This window comes from Scylla paramamosain, chromosome 9 (assembly GCF_035594125.1).
Source record: "Scylla paramamosain isolate STU-SP2022 chromosome 9, ASM3559412v1, whole genome shotgun sequence".
NCBI classification, from domain to species: Eukaryota; Metazoa; Arthropoda; class Malacostraca; order Decapoda; family Portunidae; genus Scylla; species Scylla paramamosain.
In genome coordinates this window covers 27,696,821-27,712,030 of record NC_087159.1, presented here as the reverse complement: position 1 = coordinate 27,712,030, position 15,210 = coordinate 27,696,821, and the positions used below count along the sequence as shown (strand labels likewise).

Genomic DNA, 15,210 nt, shown 5'->3' with positions numbered 1-15,210 from the left:
TGTGTAAAGGTAAGGAAAGTTAGGGAGTGCTAGAGGGAGGCAAGGTACCAATGGTAGAGGTGCATGGAGGAAGTGATGGGGATGGAGGTTGTATGGAGTGTTGGGTAATTGATGGGAGATGTATTGGTTTGGGTGTATTGTAAGAGAGAGGGAAAGGAAAGGGATGAAGGAAAGGGGGATGAAGGGAAGATAATTGCGTGTGTGTCTTTACCTAGTTGTGGTTTACAGGAGGGGAGTAATCTCATAGTACCCTGTCACTATATCTATCTAGTTTGGTCTTAAAAGTATTGACAGTTTCAGCATTTACAATGTCTTCACGGAGTTCATTCCATTTGTTCACGCTTCTGTGAGGAAAACTATATTTCTTGATGCCTCTTCTACAGTTAAATTTCTTCAACTTCTTATTGTGTCGAGGAAAACTATATTTCTTGATGCCTCTTCTACAGTTAACTTTCTTCAACTTCTTATTGTGTCCCCTTGTACTCTGTGTCTAAATTTATAAAAACTTCTTTGTTCACATTTTCCATATTATTTATCATTCTATAGATGTTTATTAAATCTCTCTCTCTCTTCTATTTTCAATTTTAGGAATTTCCAACATTCTTGATCTCTCTTCATAGGTTGATTTACTCAACTCTGGATCCATCTTAGTGACTGCTCTTTGTACTATTTCTAATTTTATAATATTCCTCTTTGTATGAGGAGACCACACCACTGTTGTATATTCCAATCTTGGTCTTATCATGGAAATCAACAACTTTTTTATCATTCCTATATCCAAATATGAGAATGCCATTCTTACTCTTTTTAACAAATTCACCATCTCTCCAGTAATTTTATCAGTGTCTGTCTGGAGTCAGATTTTCAGTAACTGTTACTCCCAAATCCACTTCCTCTTTTGACTTCTTTAACTTCACACCTTCCATCTCATAATGATGCTGTATTCTTTTCTTATCCTTACCAAACTCCATTACTTTACATTTACTTAAATCGGATTCCATTTGCCACGATTTATTCCATCTATTTATCTTATTTAAATCATCTTGCAGTACCATACAGTCATTTACATTTTCTACCTTTCTCATCAGCTTAGTGTCATCTACAAATAAGTTCATATAACTATCTATTTCTTCATTTATGTCATTCACATGTATTACAAACATTATTTGTCCCAACACTGACCCCTGTGGGACACCACTAGTTACTTTCAGCCAAGATATGTGTGTGTGTGTGTGTGTGTGTGTGTGTGTGTGTGTGTGTGTGTGTGTGTGTGTGTGTGTGTGTGTGTGATATTATAATTATTTTATTGCTGGGAATTAAAGGCAAGCAAGCTATTTATCATAATAACAATAATATTGTAGCAGCACATGGTGAATACAGGTTATAAGTTCCCTACTAAGAGTTAACATCCATAAAAAAAAAAGCTACCAGAAGTGAAGAGTCATGAATTGTTTTTCTTTCCCTTTTCATATTAAAGTTTCCTTGTTTTTTTTATGATATGCATGAACTATCTAAACACAACCACCATAAGCTATTACAAGCAATAAACACCTTACCTGAATATTTTAGTTGTGGACCATGCAGAAATAAGTTTACTACTTACATGCGAGTACAGTGATGCAGAGCAAAAATATTTATCTTTTTTTTTTTAATCAATTAGTAATACTGTACAGCATTCTTGAGTGTGATGTTCAAAATATGTCATACAATTCAGGATATGTGTTATGAAGAAGTTGGTGTACTATGTACCTGTTAATGAGAAATGACGGAGATGCAAAGTCCATATTTTAGTAACAGTCTGAACAAATAAATTCTAGGTTTGTTTCACACACACACACACACACACACACACACACCTGAACCACAACATTTAATTCCACCATTAAACTGATATTTCTTGCACAGATCTATGAGAGATTAGTACACCTCGTAAATCTTCTTCATCTGTAAGGGAGAGGAGGGGAGGAAAGGAAGAGGGAGGAGGGGAAGGAGACCACAGCCGGTGTCATTATCATCTGCACTTGCTGAAGTGGCAACGAGAAATGGATAAGGGATATAGATAATCAGGATAACATACAGAGAGAGAGAGAGAGAGAGAGAGAGAGAGAGAGAGAGAGAGAGAGAGAGAGAGAGAGAGAGAGAGAGAGAGAGAGAGAGAGAGAGAGAGAGAGAGAGAGAGAGAGAGAGACTAACTGCATGAGGGACTGAAGATAGCAAAAAAAGAAAAGGGGAATATTGAAATAAAAAGGAGGAGGAGGATTGAGGAAAAAAAGTTATTTGAATAAAAATAATAATAATAAAACAACGAAGAAAAGAAATGGTTGAAGTGAATTATTAAGCAGATGAATGAATAAACTACAGTAGCAGTAGTAGTACTAGTAGGAGGAGGAGGGAGCAGCAGCAGAAGTAGTAGTAGTAGTGGTAGTAGTAGAAGACGGTGGTGGTGGTAAAGAACAGAAGCAGTAAAAGAAGAATAGAGACATAGAGACAATGGAGGAGGAAGACACAAAGAACAAGAATAGGAGAAAAATACTGACAAATGAAGAGGATGAAGTAAAGAACAAAATGATAGTAAATATACAATGAAAGAGGAAAAGAAAGAAGAGGAGAGCCGAAGAAAAATATAGTGGAGGAGGAGGAGAGCGCAAAAAAAAAAAAAAAAAAAAAAACAACAACAGGAGCCCCCCCCAAAAAAAAGTAAAAAACGGGGAAGAGAAAGTAAAGAACAAAGGGAGACAAAAGAAGAGACAACAACATTCTCTCGTCTTTGTGAAAACCACATGATCAAGCCACGTACTTCCTCCACAGCGGTCGTCTCGTAAACAGAGTGGTCGTACATCCAGTCCTTGCAGTCAGTGGTGGGCACGCCGGCGGTGGGTAGCAACGGCAAGTCCTCCTCCTGCAGCCCGCCCGCCACCAGCCCCGTCCAGTTCCTGTCGTAGTAACTGCAGGAGGAGTATCCGCCCTTGCCATCCCACTCCACGATCCTGCAGGAGTGGTCGTGGTGATGGTGGTGATAATAGTGGTGACAAGTGGGTATTACGAATGATGGTTACATAGATCACGGAAGGAAGTTAGTGATTAGAAAGGATAACAAACGAAAAGTTATTAGAAAGGGGGAAAAATATGATAATAAAGGACAATTATAAAAGATTGCAAAAGATAAAAAAAAATACTTGTGATAATAAATAAAAAAAAAACTGATTACAAAGAATAAATCAACATTTAACATGGGAATATAAAAAATAATATATAAAGACTACAAAGGAATGATTACAAATTACTAAAACAAAATAATATAAAGGATTCCAAAGTGATTAGAACTACAAATAAAAATACAAAGGATACAATCACAATAAAAAAGGCAAAAAAAAAAAAAAAAAAAAGGGCTCGAGAGGAAAACTACTAAGCTTACCCACGATAATCTTAAAGGACAACCATAAAGGATTAATGCAAAGGACAATAACAAATGACTACAAAGGATACCAAACAAACGACAATACTTTTATCAGTTCTAGACAACCACAATAAGGGAATAAAAAAAGAATAGCAGAAAATGAGAGAGAGAGAGAGAGAGAGAGAGAGAGAGAGAGAGAGAGAGAGAGAGAGAGAGAGAGAGAGAGAGAGAGAGAGTATAACACCAGTTTTTGTGCATATTGCCAGGGGTGAAAGTGGAAAATGTCCTATGCACATGAGCATTTTGAGGCGTTGTTTAGTCGTGGCATGAAATTCAAGTGTGGCCTGGTGACATACAACGGGCGGGTCAAATGGCGAAGATCTGAATTTATGAATAATTCAGTCATGATTTCTACAAATTTTGCGGCTTTACAGTATCCCAGGACGAGATGAGTGACAACAATGGAGCAATACTAATTACCGATAAATATAACACAATGATAATATGGATGTAATAAATGATAAAATAAAATAACAGGATGCGGGCGCCATGCACTGTCCAGGCAGGGAGTGGGGAAGGAGTGGTGGTGGTAGCAAAGCAGCGGAATGTTAGTCAGATCACACAGTTCCCTTCCGAGACAGTGACAGAGAATGTATTGAGATTGTACTGGATAATTTAAAGCAGTGTGGACTGTATGGTAAGGATGTTTTTCCGTCATGGTTACCTGCCAGGCCCGTCCGTTGTATCTCGCCAAACCACACTTGAATTTCATAGCACGACTAAACAACGCCTCAAAATGTATATGTTTCAGTTTTAAATAACCTATACTTTCACCTCTGGCAATGTCCACAGAAACTCGTGAGGGTTTGTGAGGGTGAAGAGCGTGAGATGGTATGGCCAAATTAAGATGAAAGAACGGAAATATAGATATAAAAGCTCAAATGAATAGAGGGGAAAGGAGCATAGAAGGGTTTTATATGAAGTAAATGGAGGAGGTGGAGGGGGGAGCAGAGGGAGGGAAGCGCGAGGAGGAGGAGGGGTGATGCTATGGGATGGAGAAAAGATAGGTTGAGAGAGAGAGAGAGAGAGAGAGAGAGAGAGAGAGAGAGAGAGAGAGAGAGAGAGAGAGAGAGAGAGAGAGAGAGAGAGAGAGAGAGAGAGAGAGAGAGAGAAAATTTGAATGATTTATTTATTGCTACAGTATTCATCTAATTAGAATATACAACTTTTTCCTGATATATGAATATACATACATATATATTTAAGCAAGCCTATATTAAGCTAAAGCTTTTCAGGCAGAGAGAGAGAGAGAGAGAGAGAGAGAGAGAGAGAGAGAGAGAGAGAGAGAGAGAGAGAGAGAGAGAGAGAGAGAGAGAGAGAGAGACGGACAACAACATAAATGCAGCGCAAGAATGACTCCACACTGAGGCAAGTGGCGGCGAGAGCACGGTGACAGTAGTTCATTAAGGGCCAGCCAAGAAGCAGCGAGTCACCCACCAGGGCACGGAGCCGTTGCGCAGATCATAGGAAGAGGAGGAGGAGTCGGTGATGTCGTCAAGGGGGGCCACGTGACACCAGTGTTCGGGAGTGGCTGCGATGAAGGCTGCGGGAGGAAAGGAAGGGGTATGGTAATGCGTTTGTCATAGTGCACTTGGCGATGACGCAGGGCACTTTTAACTCTTTCACATGAGAGAGGTGGCCCACAAAGGGTACTTGAGCTTTCCATCACCTGAATCGCATGCGCTTTATATTTCTGCCAGGGATCATGCCAAGTTTGTTCTCTAACTAGCCAAAAACTTTTTCATCAATAGAGTGTCAAAATCTTTCAAGATCTAACTCCTCTCGTGAATTTTGGCATCTAGCCAAAAACATTTTCAATAACTTTGCTTCTTCATCTTTCCCTCCTTTATTTCAACCTGATGGCGCTATTGCCATCTCATCTATTTCTTAAGCCGAACTCTTCGCTCAAACCTTTGCTAAAAACTGCCTTGGATGATTCAGGACTTGTTCCTCCCTCTCCTCCACCCTCTGACTACTTCATGCTACCCATTAAAATCTTTCGCAATGATGTTTTCCATGCCCTCGCTGGCCTAAACCCTCGGAGGGCTTATGGAACTCCGAAACTATGCCTTCATGCTTGTACCTTGTCTAGTCAAACTCTTTCAGCTCTGTCTGTCAACATCTACCTTTCCTTCTTGCTGGAAGTTTGCCTACATTCAGCCTGTTCCTAAAAGGGTGACCGTTCTAATTCCTCAAACTACCGTCCTATTGCTTTAATTTCCTGCCTATCTAAAGTTTTTGAATCTATTCTCAACAGGAAGATTCTTAAACATCTATTACTTCACAACCTTTAATATAATCGCCAGTATGGGTTCCGTCAAGGCCGCTCTACTGATCTGGTTTTCTTTATTGAGTCTTGGTCATCCTCTTTTAGAGATTTTGGCGAAACTTTAGACATATCAAAAGGTTTTGATAGAGTCTGGCACAAAGCTTTGATTTCCAAACTACCCTTCTACGGTTTCTATCCTTCTCTTTGTAACTTCCTCTCAAGTTTCCTTTCTGACCATTCTGTTGCTGCTGTGGTAGACGGTCACTGTTCTTCTCTTAAATCTATTAACAGTGGTGTTCCTCAGGGTTCTGTCCTGTCACTCACTCTCTTCCCATAATTCATCAATGATCTTCTAAACCAAGCTTCTTGCCCTATCCACTCCTACGCTGATGATACCACCCTGCACTTTTCCATGTCTTTTCGTAGACGTCCAAGCCTTCAGGAAGTAAACATTTCACGCAGGGAAACCACAGAACACTTGACTTCTGATCTCTCTAAAATTTCTGAGTGGGCCAGAGCAAACTTAGTATTGTTCAATGTCTCAAAAGCTCAATTCCTCCATCTATCAACTCGACACAACCTTTCAGACAACTATCCCCTCTTCTTCAGTGACACTCAACTGTCCCCACCTTCTTCTACACTGAACATCCTCGGTCTGTCTTTTACTTGTAATCTAAACTGGAAACTTCACATTTTATCTCTAGCTAAAGCAGCTTCTATGAAGTTATGCGTTCTGAGTCGTCTCCGCCAGTTTTTCTCACTCCCCAAGCTGCTAGCTCAGTAAAGGGGCCTTGTCTGTGCATATATGGAGTACACTTCACATGTATGGGGGGTGGGGGGAGGGTTCCAATCATACCGCTCTTTTAGAAAGGATGGGATCAAAAACTTTTCGTCTTGTCAACTTTCGTCTTGTTAACTGTCTTCAGCCTCTCTCTCATCGCCGCACTGTTTCATCTCTTGCTATCTTCTACTGCTATTTTCATGCTAACTGCTCTTCTGATTTTGCTAATTGCATGCCTTCCCTCTTCCCGCGGCCTCGCTGCACAAGACTTTCTTCTTTCTCTCACCCCTATTCTGTCCACCTTTCTAATGCGAGTTAAACAGTATTCTCTGTCATTCATCCCTTTCTCTGGTAAACTCTGGAATTCCCTGCCTGCTTCTATATTTCCACCTTCCTATGACGAACTCTTTCAAGAGGGAGATTTCAAGACGCCCTGTAATTTTTTACTACCTGTTTCGACTTTGTTCGGGGACTGGTACCACAGTGGGCCTTTTTTTTTTTTTTTTTGCAGCTTTGTTGCCCTTGGTCGGTGCCCCTCCTACATAAAAAAAAATAAATAAAAAATAAAAATAAAAATAAAAAAAATGAAATATTTGGCAGATCTTTCCTTTATTACCAACCACTCCGAGACATCTCTACACACTGTACTGACGAGAAATTGCAGAATATACTCTTTTAATCCCCTCGTTTCTTGCAGATAGCTACTCAAAGATTTCATACATTGCTTCTAGTGTTGTGAATTGTTGCATATTGCAGTGAAGGGGTTAGTTTGTTACTGGGAATAGATGAAACAGAAGCCCCATAGCGAAAGCACTTGCAAATCAGTATTACAGTTTGATAAATAGTCTGTTAATGTAAATGGATGAGATGGAAGCATTTTACGAAGAAAGAGTTAAGGAATAAACTAAAAAGAAAAAAAAAAGCATAGGAAAGGCCAGGTACAAAAAAAAGTATATTAATAAAGGAAAAAAAAAATAAAGACAGCAAGACTACAAACTTTCATTAAGTACGAGTTAATCACACTTCTGACCAACTAACACTCTTGCACTCTAACCTCCTCCTTAACCCCAACCTCCTCCTCAACTCCAGCTTCCTTACCAACCCCAGCCTCCTTCCAAATTCCAAGCTAATTCCTCCTCAACTTGCCCCTCCTTCTTCTACAGTCTACATGAATAACAAACACATAATTCATGCCTCTTATGACTCCTGGAGGTGAAAAGAAGAGAATCCCCATCATACTCCGAGGTCTAAGTAACTGAAAAATTACGTTGTAGTGTATTGCCACACACCGGGAACGCCTGGCGGAATAATTTTAATGGTTTTATGAAGAGCGTGAGAAAGGAGGGCGGATGGCGGTCATGAAGCAAGGCATGGGCGAGAATAAAGAAGCAAGAGTGCAGAAGAAAGATGAAAATGAAATGTGAAAGAAGAGGAGGAGGATGAGGATGATGTAAGAAGATCGGTATGGTGATGAAAAGGACGAAGACAAAAAAAGAACAAAAATAGAATAAAATGCAACCAGGCAAAAAAAAAAAAAAAATACATTGTGTTATCTACTTTCAAGAGGGACTGGGATAATTCTGGATAATCCTTCGGCTCTGCTCCTTCACTGTTTTGAGGCTAAGACTTCAGTAGGCCTTCTTTCCCCACAGTTCTGGTAAAAAATAAAATAAAATAAAATAAATAAATAAATAAATAAAATAAATGGAAAATACACAAACGAGAATATACAAGAATAAAAAAAAAAGTGAAAAACCAAGTGGTACAAAACACACACACACACACACACACACACACACACACACACACACACACCAAGGGTCGTTTAAGGGGTTATCTAATCATTATACAAACAAAGAGCATACTTATTATTTTTCCCCATCCGTCAAAGAGCATACTTATTATTTTTTTTCCCATCCGTCATTCCTATCTATTTATGTTAAGTGACGGAATACGTGTATCTTTCCACTCACTTGTCCTCTTTATCTCCTCTTCCTCCTTCCCTTTATCTTTCGACTAAATCTAAATCCTCACGTCTTCGTTTGTCTTCTTCCCTTGCTGCACAAGACGAAAGCGAAGAAGAAAAGATTAATTTCCTTCTCCACTTGCCCTCTTCATTTCCTTTTCCTCCTACTTCGCCTTATTCCTCTTTACCTTCAGACTAACTTTTATTCCTCTCGTCTTTGCTTCTCTTCTTATCTCTCTGCATAAAACGATGACGAGAGAGAGAGAGAGAGAGAGAGAGAGAGAGAGAGAGAGAGAGAGAGAGAGAGAGAGAGAGAGAGAGAGAGAGAGAGAGAGAGAGAGAAAGAGACACTGGGACAAGAGGAGGGAGGAACACCTAAAAGTTTGAGAGTTTTAGGGAGATAAGTGGATGAGGCACATTTAAACCTAAATAACAATGACTCAGGTCGATTTGGTGTATTCTCCCATTGTTTGACGCGCTGAATGAGTGACGTAACCATTGCTTTCTGAACACTCCTAAGTCAACTATACCGCCTGCATGTGTCTTCTCCACATGCTGAGGTGATTTTGTTATTTATTTATTTATTTTTATTTTTTCACTAAGAACGTGGGAAAATAAGGGAAGCTACAAGAAACCGCCAAGCCTGCATGTGGCAGTCCCTGTATGAAACATGTCTACGTATTTCCATCTATGATTATCATCCATATATCTGATTAATCTTTTTTTAAAGCTCCCTAATGACTCAGCACTAACAACCTGCTGATTGCTGAGTCTATTCCATTCGTCTACCACTATCTGCCACTATCTGAGGACTAACTCCTTCCCATCTCTTTATTGAATTTCATACTATCAAACTTGAACCTATTATTTTCTATGTATCTCAAAACAACCTTTCTTCGGATCTCTGGTAAAGTTTCCAAGAGTTTGTCATATTTCTTGACTGTTGGCTTTGCGCCTTATTTATCTATTTATTCATTTTCATGTAAAATGGGCAATGACCAGGAAAAAAAAGAGGTCCATTGAGGTTACGGTCCCCAGAGAGTCATAAAGCGGTCATCAAATATTAGAGAAAGTCTTGAAGCTTGGGCTGGGGCCGTTGCAAAGGCTGATCTCACGGACATTGACTGAACTGAGACGAGTGCGCATCCTGTTTCGCCTGGGGCTGTCCCGAGGAGGCGAGATCGGTTCTGACTGGCTGCGACTGCTTAAGAGAGGCTGAAGTACAGCATGACCCAGCTGTGACTTGTCATGATCGGTCTATTTGTCTCAGTGAAACGCTCAAGTAGGCAGTACATCTGCACCCGCCACCTGCTTCCTCCTTGAGTGCCACGTGTCAGCAATCACTCAAGTGGGCACAGGGGAGCCGTGGCGGTGGTTACGCAAGTCTTCCCTCTTGCCGCAATATTGCCCGGGTTTCGCTTTTTTATCAAATGGGACCCACACACCACGGTCTGGAGCCGGCCCTTGCCACAGCCTTCCACTGGCGGCGGTCACTTGGGCGGCCCGAGGCGCGGAAACTTCCACTACAATTTTCATAATTACGCAAAAACTGTACCTGGCCTTTGTTGTGGATTCGGTTTCGTCTATGCTTACTTTTTATTTCGTCTCTTTGAAAGTATATACTTCGAAAAAAGAAACTTGGTATACGTTGAATTATCAGTTTGCGGTGGATTTTTTTATTTATTTATTTATTTTTGTATCTCTATAGAAACTTCGGAAAAATATAATTAATTTAGTTTCATATAATTCTTTTTGTGCGTCAGGCAATAATAATAATAATAATAATAATAATAATAATAATAACAATAATAATAATAATAATAATAATAATAATAATAATAGAATAAAAAAAATGCAGTAATCATGCGTAGGACTTCGAAAAAAACAGTGAACATATTAAATCACCATACTTCTATACAATCGTGACTGGTCTACAGAACAACACAACATTCAACAACGCATATAAGAAGTAAGAAAGTGAGGATGGAAAAAAAACCGTATCCGATTTTGTGGAGAATGGTAAAGAGTTATCTTAACAGGAAATGTCCTCAGATTGCAAGGAAAGATGTGCCAAGACACGACGTTCAAAGGTCAAGTGGAGGAAAGGTACTGGGGACAAGAGAGGAAGATAAGGAAGGAAAAGAGAAGCAGTATTCTGTTGCATTATCGCCTTTCAACGTCACGATTAGTTAATTCGTTTCAGGATGCCATGGAAAGGATTTGATCAGGTTAACGATGATAATGTTCGTAATCACCGGGGTTCTGAACTTCTGACATCATCCAACACTTGTAGATCTTACACTCTTACTCTATTATGACTAACTAATTAATCAACTGTTACTAACCATTAACTCTATTATGACTAACTAATTAATCAACTGTTACTAACCATTAACTATCTATTTTGATGCAATTTCGAAGGACATCCAAGTCTATTCTAGATGTCATTAGCAGGATTGCATCAAATTAACCATGAAATTTTTCGTTACGATCTTATGAAGTCATCCAACACACTATTATTCGCTTAAATGAAAGGTGAATTTGATGCGAATTGTTACGGTATATCTATCCGATTCTATCCTTGTCATTAAAATTAAATCAGATTAACGTGATCAAAGAAATCATGAAATCCTCCAACACTCTACCACTATTATGACCAACAAATAGAGGATTTAAAGATGTTTGGAAGCGCATCTGTTTGATACTATTCTACAAGTCATTACGAGGATTAAATCTTAACAGTCGTATTAGGCCAAGGAACAGAGAAATCACCCAACACAATTGCCATATTACGAGACTAACAGGGGGAGTGGGGGAGATCTGATGCAGTTTGGAAGGTGTCTGTAGCAGTGATTGGATTGACTGCGACTGTCATGGTACTAGAGTTTAATAGAATGACGTGTTGAGAGACAAGAGTACAGAAAGACGTATCGATCACAGTAAGAGAAATAATCCATTAATTCAAGCCTTTTTAAGTGTCTCAGTTAATAAATTTGCTCAGTTAGAGATTACAAGAGCAGATTTCCTTCTTTTAATCCTTTCACGAAATATATGGTACATCTTTCCTTAGTCCTTCATTACTCAGACATTTCCTCGACTTCTACAGCCACCTCCAAACATAATGCTCGCTAGAAACTACAAATTGTATCTTTTTTTTTTTTTTTTCAATCCCATTCTTCCTTGCAGATGCTTGTAAAGATTCCATACACTGCTCTGAGTGTGATGAAGTGATGCATGTCGCAGTGAAACGTAAGATGCAACCACTGACAACTGAGATAAATGATGGATCACGTGCAGTCGTATTTAAGTGTCCCTTGTTATAGTTTCCCTCAGTCCAAGATTACTAAAAAAAGAAAAAAAAAAAAACTAAGGAATACGCATCTTACTGTCCAAAGAAACTTAAGAACGCTTTGATGGAGTCTTAAAAAAAAAAAGAAAAAAAAAGAAAATGCATCCAAGAGAGGAAGGAAAGAGAGGCTGATTTTGTGTATGAAGGAAATGAAATGCGTATGCCTTCAGTGTCCTTGTGTATCTGTTTTTGTGCTTGTTGACGCCTTCCATGAGATTAAATGTGCTGGGAATGAAACGCCAGCGAATAATAATTACCAACGTGAGATGGCTTGGAAGAGTAAGACATAACTGAATCAGAGAGAGAGAGAGAGAGAGAGAGAGAGAGAGAGAGAGAGAGAGAGAGAGAGAGAGAGAGAGAGAGAGAGAGAGACACTGCGTCATCCGCGAGTGAAAACCTTGAATGAATCAGTAAGACGGCGCTGCGGTGGCGTCTGGTGCAGGGAAGCCACCAGACGAGAAGCAGCGGGGACTTGTGGAATGCTACCCTCGTATACACCAATGCAACACACACACACACACACACACACACAACTAAATAAGTAAGCAGAGAGAGAGAGAGAGAGAGAGAGAGAGAGAGAGAGAGAGGAGAGAGAGAGAGAGAGAGAGAGAGAGAGAGAGAGAGAGAGAGAGAGAGAGAGAGAGAGAGAGAGATTGACTGCATGCTCCCATCAGTCATTAAGATCATATTTTGAAACGCTTCTTTACCGCATCTCCACCACTCTAAAAAGGCTCTAGTGGAAGTGACAGTTTTCCTTTCCCCCCCTTTTTTTTTTTTTACTGTTCTAGAGGCAGACTGATGAGATTTCTACATTAATAACAGGGGAAACTTTTGAGAACCCTGCTAATCATCTCTGTGGCCTTTGAAATTAGTCGCGGAGGGAGAGAGAGAGCGAAGCATTTCTTAATAGGAGCTATGGTGTTTGAGCAAAAAAGATAAACAAGGGCAAGAAGAACAGCAATAACAAGAGACTGCGTGGTTCCGTCACTGTTCTTTTTAATTTCTTATTTCCTGCTACCCGACAAGATCCGCTTTTGAAGCTGAAGTGCATCAGCGTGAGCGAAAACTCCGTCACGTGAAGGCCGCGGTGCCCCTTTAAGTTTATCATCTTGCTGATAAGTGTTGAGAGTACTGGCAGAGTCCGAATCCTTGAAATCTCGTATTTTTCATTAAGGGATTAAAATGTCACTCCATGTTGGAAACATTTTTTTTCCTCCAAACTTGGCCTTGTCGCTGCGCAGAGGTGGAAGAGGCTGACAAAGTTACATACGTAGAGGGTCTTGGTTGTAAAGATTGAGGTATGGTCAATGTAGACAAATGGCCCAGGCTAACAAAAAAAAAAAAAAAAAAAAAAAAAAAAAAAGTTACACGTTTTATCCTCCAAACTTGGCCTTGTCGCCGTCGAGAAGCGAGGCGGACTGACAAAGAGGGTTACATACGCAGCTCTTGTTAATAAAGACGACGGGATGGTCAGGGTACCTATGTGAAGCAGGCTAACAAAGTTACACACACACACACACACACACACACACACACACACACACACACACACACACACACACACACACACACACACGTGGTCTTGATAACAGAGGAGTGGTTAAGGTAACAAACAAACCACAAAGACAAGTCAAGGTTAGCAATACTGGTCTTTGAACACGGAGGGAGAAAAAAAAAAAAAAAAGTCTCGCCTCCCTCAGCAGGACTTACCGGCACTCAGGTTATGGAAGGCCGTAAACATCCCGCAGAAGGAGGCCACGAGAAACACCTTTATTTGCCACCTGCCGTAGTCGCCCACCTGCTGCAGCACGTGTCGGAAGCCCTCCGAGGCATTCCCGACCCGTCCAGACATTTTACTCGCATCCCCGTTTTCTCTGTCATCTCGGCTCTTCTCTTGCTTCATCATCGTCGCTGTCTCCTTCGCCTCCGCGTCCCCTGCTTCAGTCGCGGCCTCGGGATCATGACTCTGGGCTGTCATGACGCTTAAATTAACTTCACTAGTACTTTAGATGACAAACGGATAGCGAAGACTCTACACACATCGGAAACTTTGCATACTACTTGTGACTTCGGGTGCTCGATTGTGAAAGCGCCTTTGCAGGCCTTTGTGAGTTCCTCTTCTCCTGGGACGCGGTCGGGAGCTGTCTTGACCTCCTTTAGACTGCCGCAACGTTCGTCATATGGGCATCACCGCTTCCCTCTTCAAACAGATGCTCTATCAGATAAGATTAACGGAGGAAGGACGTCTCTCTCTCTCTCTCTCTCTCTCTCTCTCTCTCTCTCTCTCTCTCTCTCTCTCTCTCTCTCTCTCTCTCTCTCTCTCTAAAGTAACTCTCGCAACTGTGGTCCGCTTTGCTCTTTCACCACGATTGTTTTCAAAAGCCACAGAGATTATAAACTGTGTTCTCGAGACTTTCCCTCCTGTTAAAAATGAAGAAATCTTGTTAATCAGTTACTAGAACCGTAAGAAAAACACTCGTATCACTTCGAATACAGCCTTCTGAATGTTGTGGAGGGATGGCGCAATACTGTTTCAGAATACGACCGATCCTTCACCGTGGCGTCTCCTGTGGACAAGTGTCAGGCAAACTGTCACCGCTGTACACTACTACGCCCGCGAGGTGGCGCTACACGGGGCAAGTGCTGGGATGCGGGCGGCTCTCTACTCGTGACCCCGGATAAGCGAGGGCACCTGCCGTGGGATGAGTTACTATGTCACTCAAGGACAGGTGATACGATGCTGTCCATAGAATTCCGATTAGCCTCGGGTACTATATAGTGACAGTGATGGTGACACTACGAATCATTATGATCGGGATAGCTTTTTTTTCTTTTTTTTTTGTGTGTCAGATAGGTGGTTATGTTGCTGTTATTGTTGTTTTAGTAGTAGTAGTAGTAGTAGTAGTAGTAGTAGTAGTATGAGGGTGTTTGATGTACAAGTGATCACATCCCTCTCCAACACAGTCTTTCCCAGGAACATAACCAACACAAATAAGCTTTCAGAGAAATCCAGTATTGGACAGAACAATTTCCTACAATTAGATCATGCAGCAACCTTCATCTTCCCTACCCTCCCCTTTTAAATTTTTTCCTTCCCCCCACTCATCCTCCTCCTCCTCCTTCCGTTGCTCCTCCACATCAGTCAACGGCATGGGCATTCACGTCCCCCACTTCATACAGATCAAGTCATGCTCTCTTCACTCCATTACTTCGTTACTTAGACACAAATGTTAACCAGAAGCTCTGCAGCTGTTACACCGTGCACGGGTAACAGGACTTGCGAGGCTCTGAAGCTAATCGTAGAAAAATGGGGAAGAAAACAAGGGTAACGTAAGGAAAATTCTCATGGACAGTAATAAGGTTAGAACGAGAAATTATGTGTTCGCGC

General features: G+C 40.8%; 1 protein-coding gene across 3 annotated transcripts in view; it reads right to left on the bottom strand.

Annotated features, from left to right (window-relative positions):
- LOC135103813 (organic cation transporter protein-like) overlaps positions 1–15,210 on the bottom strand; it is a 34,926-nt gene that overhangs the window by 10,956 nt on the left and 8,760 nt on the right. For 2 of the 3 annotated variants that reach the window (XR_010270208.1, XM_064010610.1), the window contains exons 1-3: positions 13,533–14,408; positions 4,895–5,000; positions 2,798–2,987 (exon numbers count right to left, since the gene is read on the bottom strand). Coding sequence is in view for 2 of the 3 variants with exons in the window: in XM_064010610.1 (XP_063866680.1) it covers positions 2,798–2,987; positions 4,895–5,000; positions 13,533–13,800 (564 nt within the window). In the remaining variant the exon portion in view is untranslated. Of the gene's footprint in view, positions 1–2,797; positions 2,988–4,894; positions 5,001–13,532; positions 14,409–15,210 lie in introns of those variants that run through there. The other variant, XM_064010609.1, reaches the window with a different exon arrangement.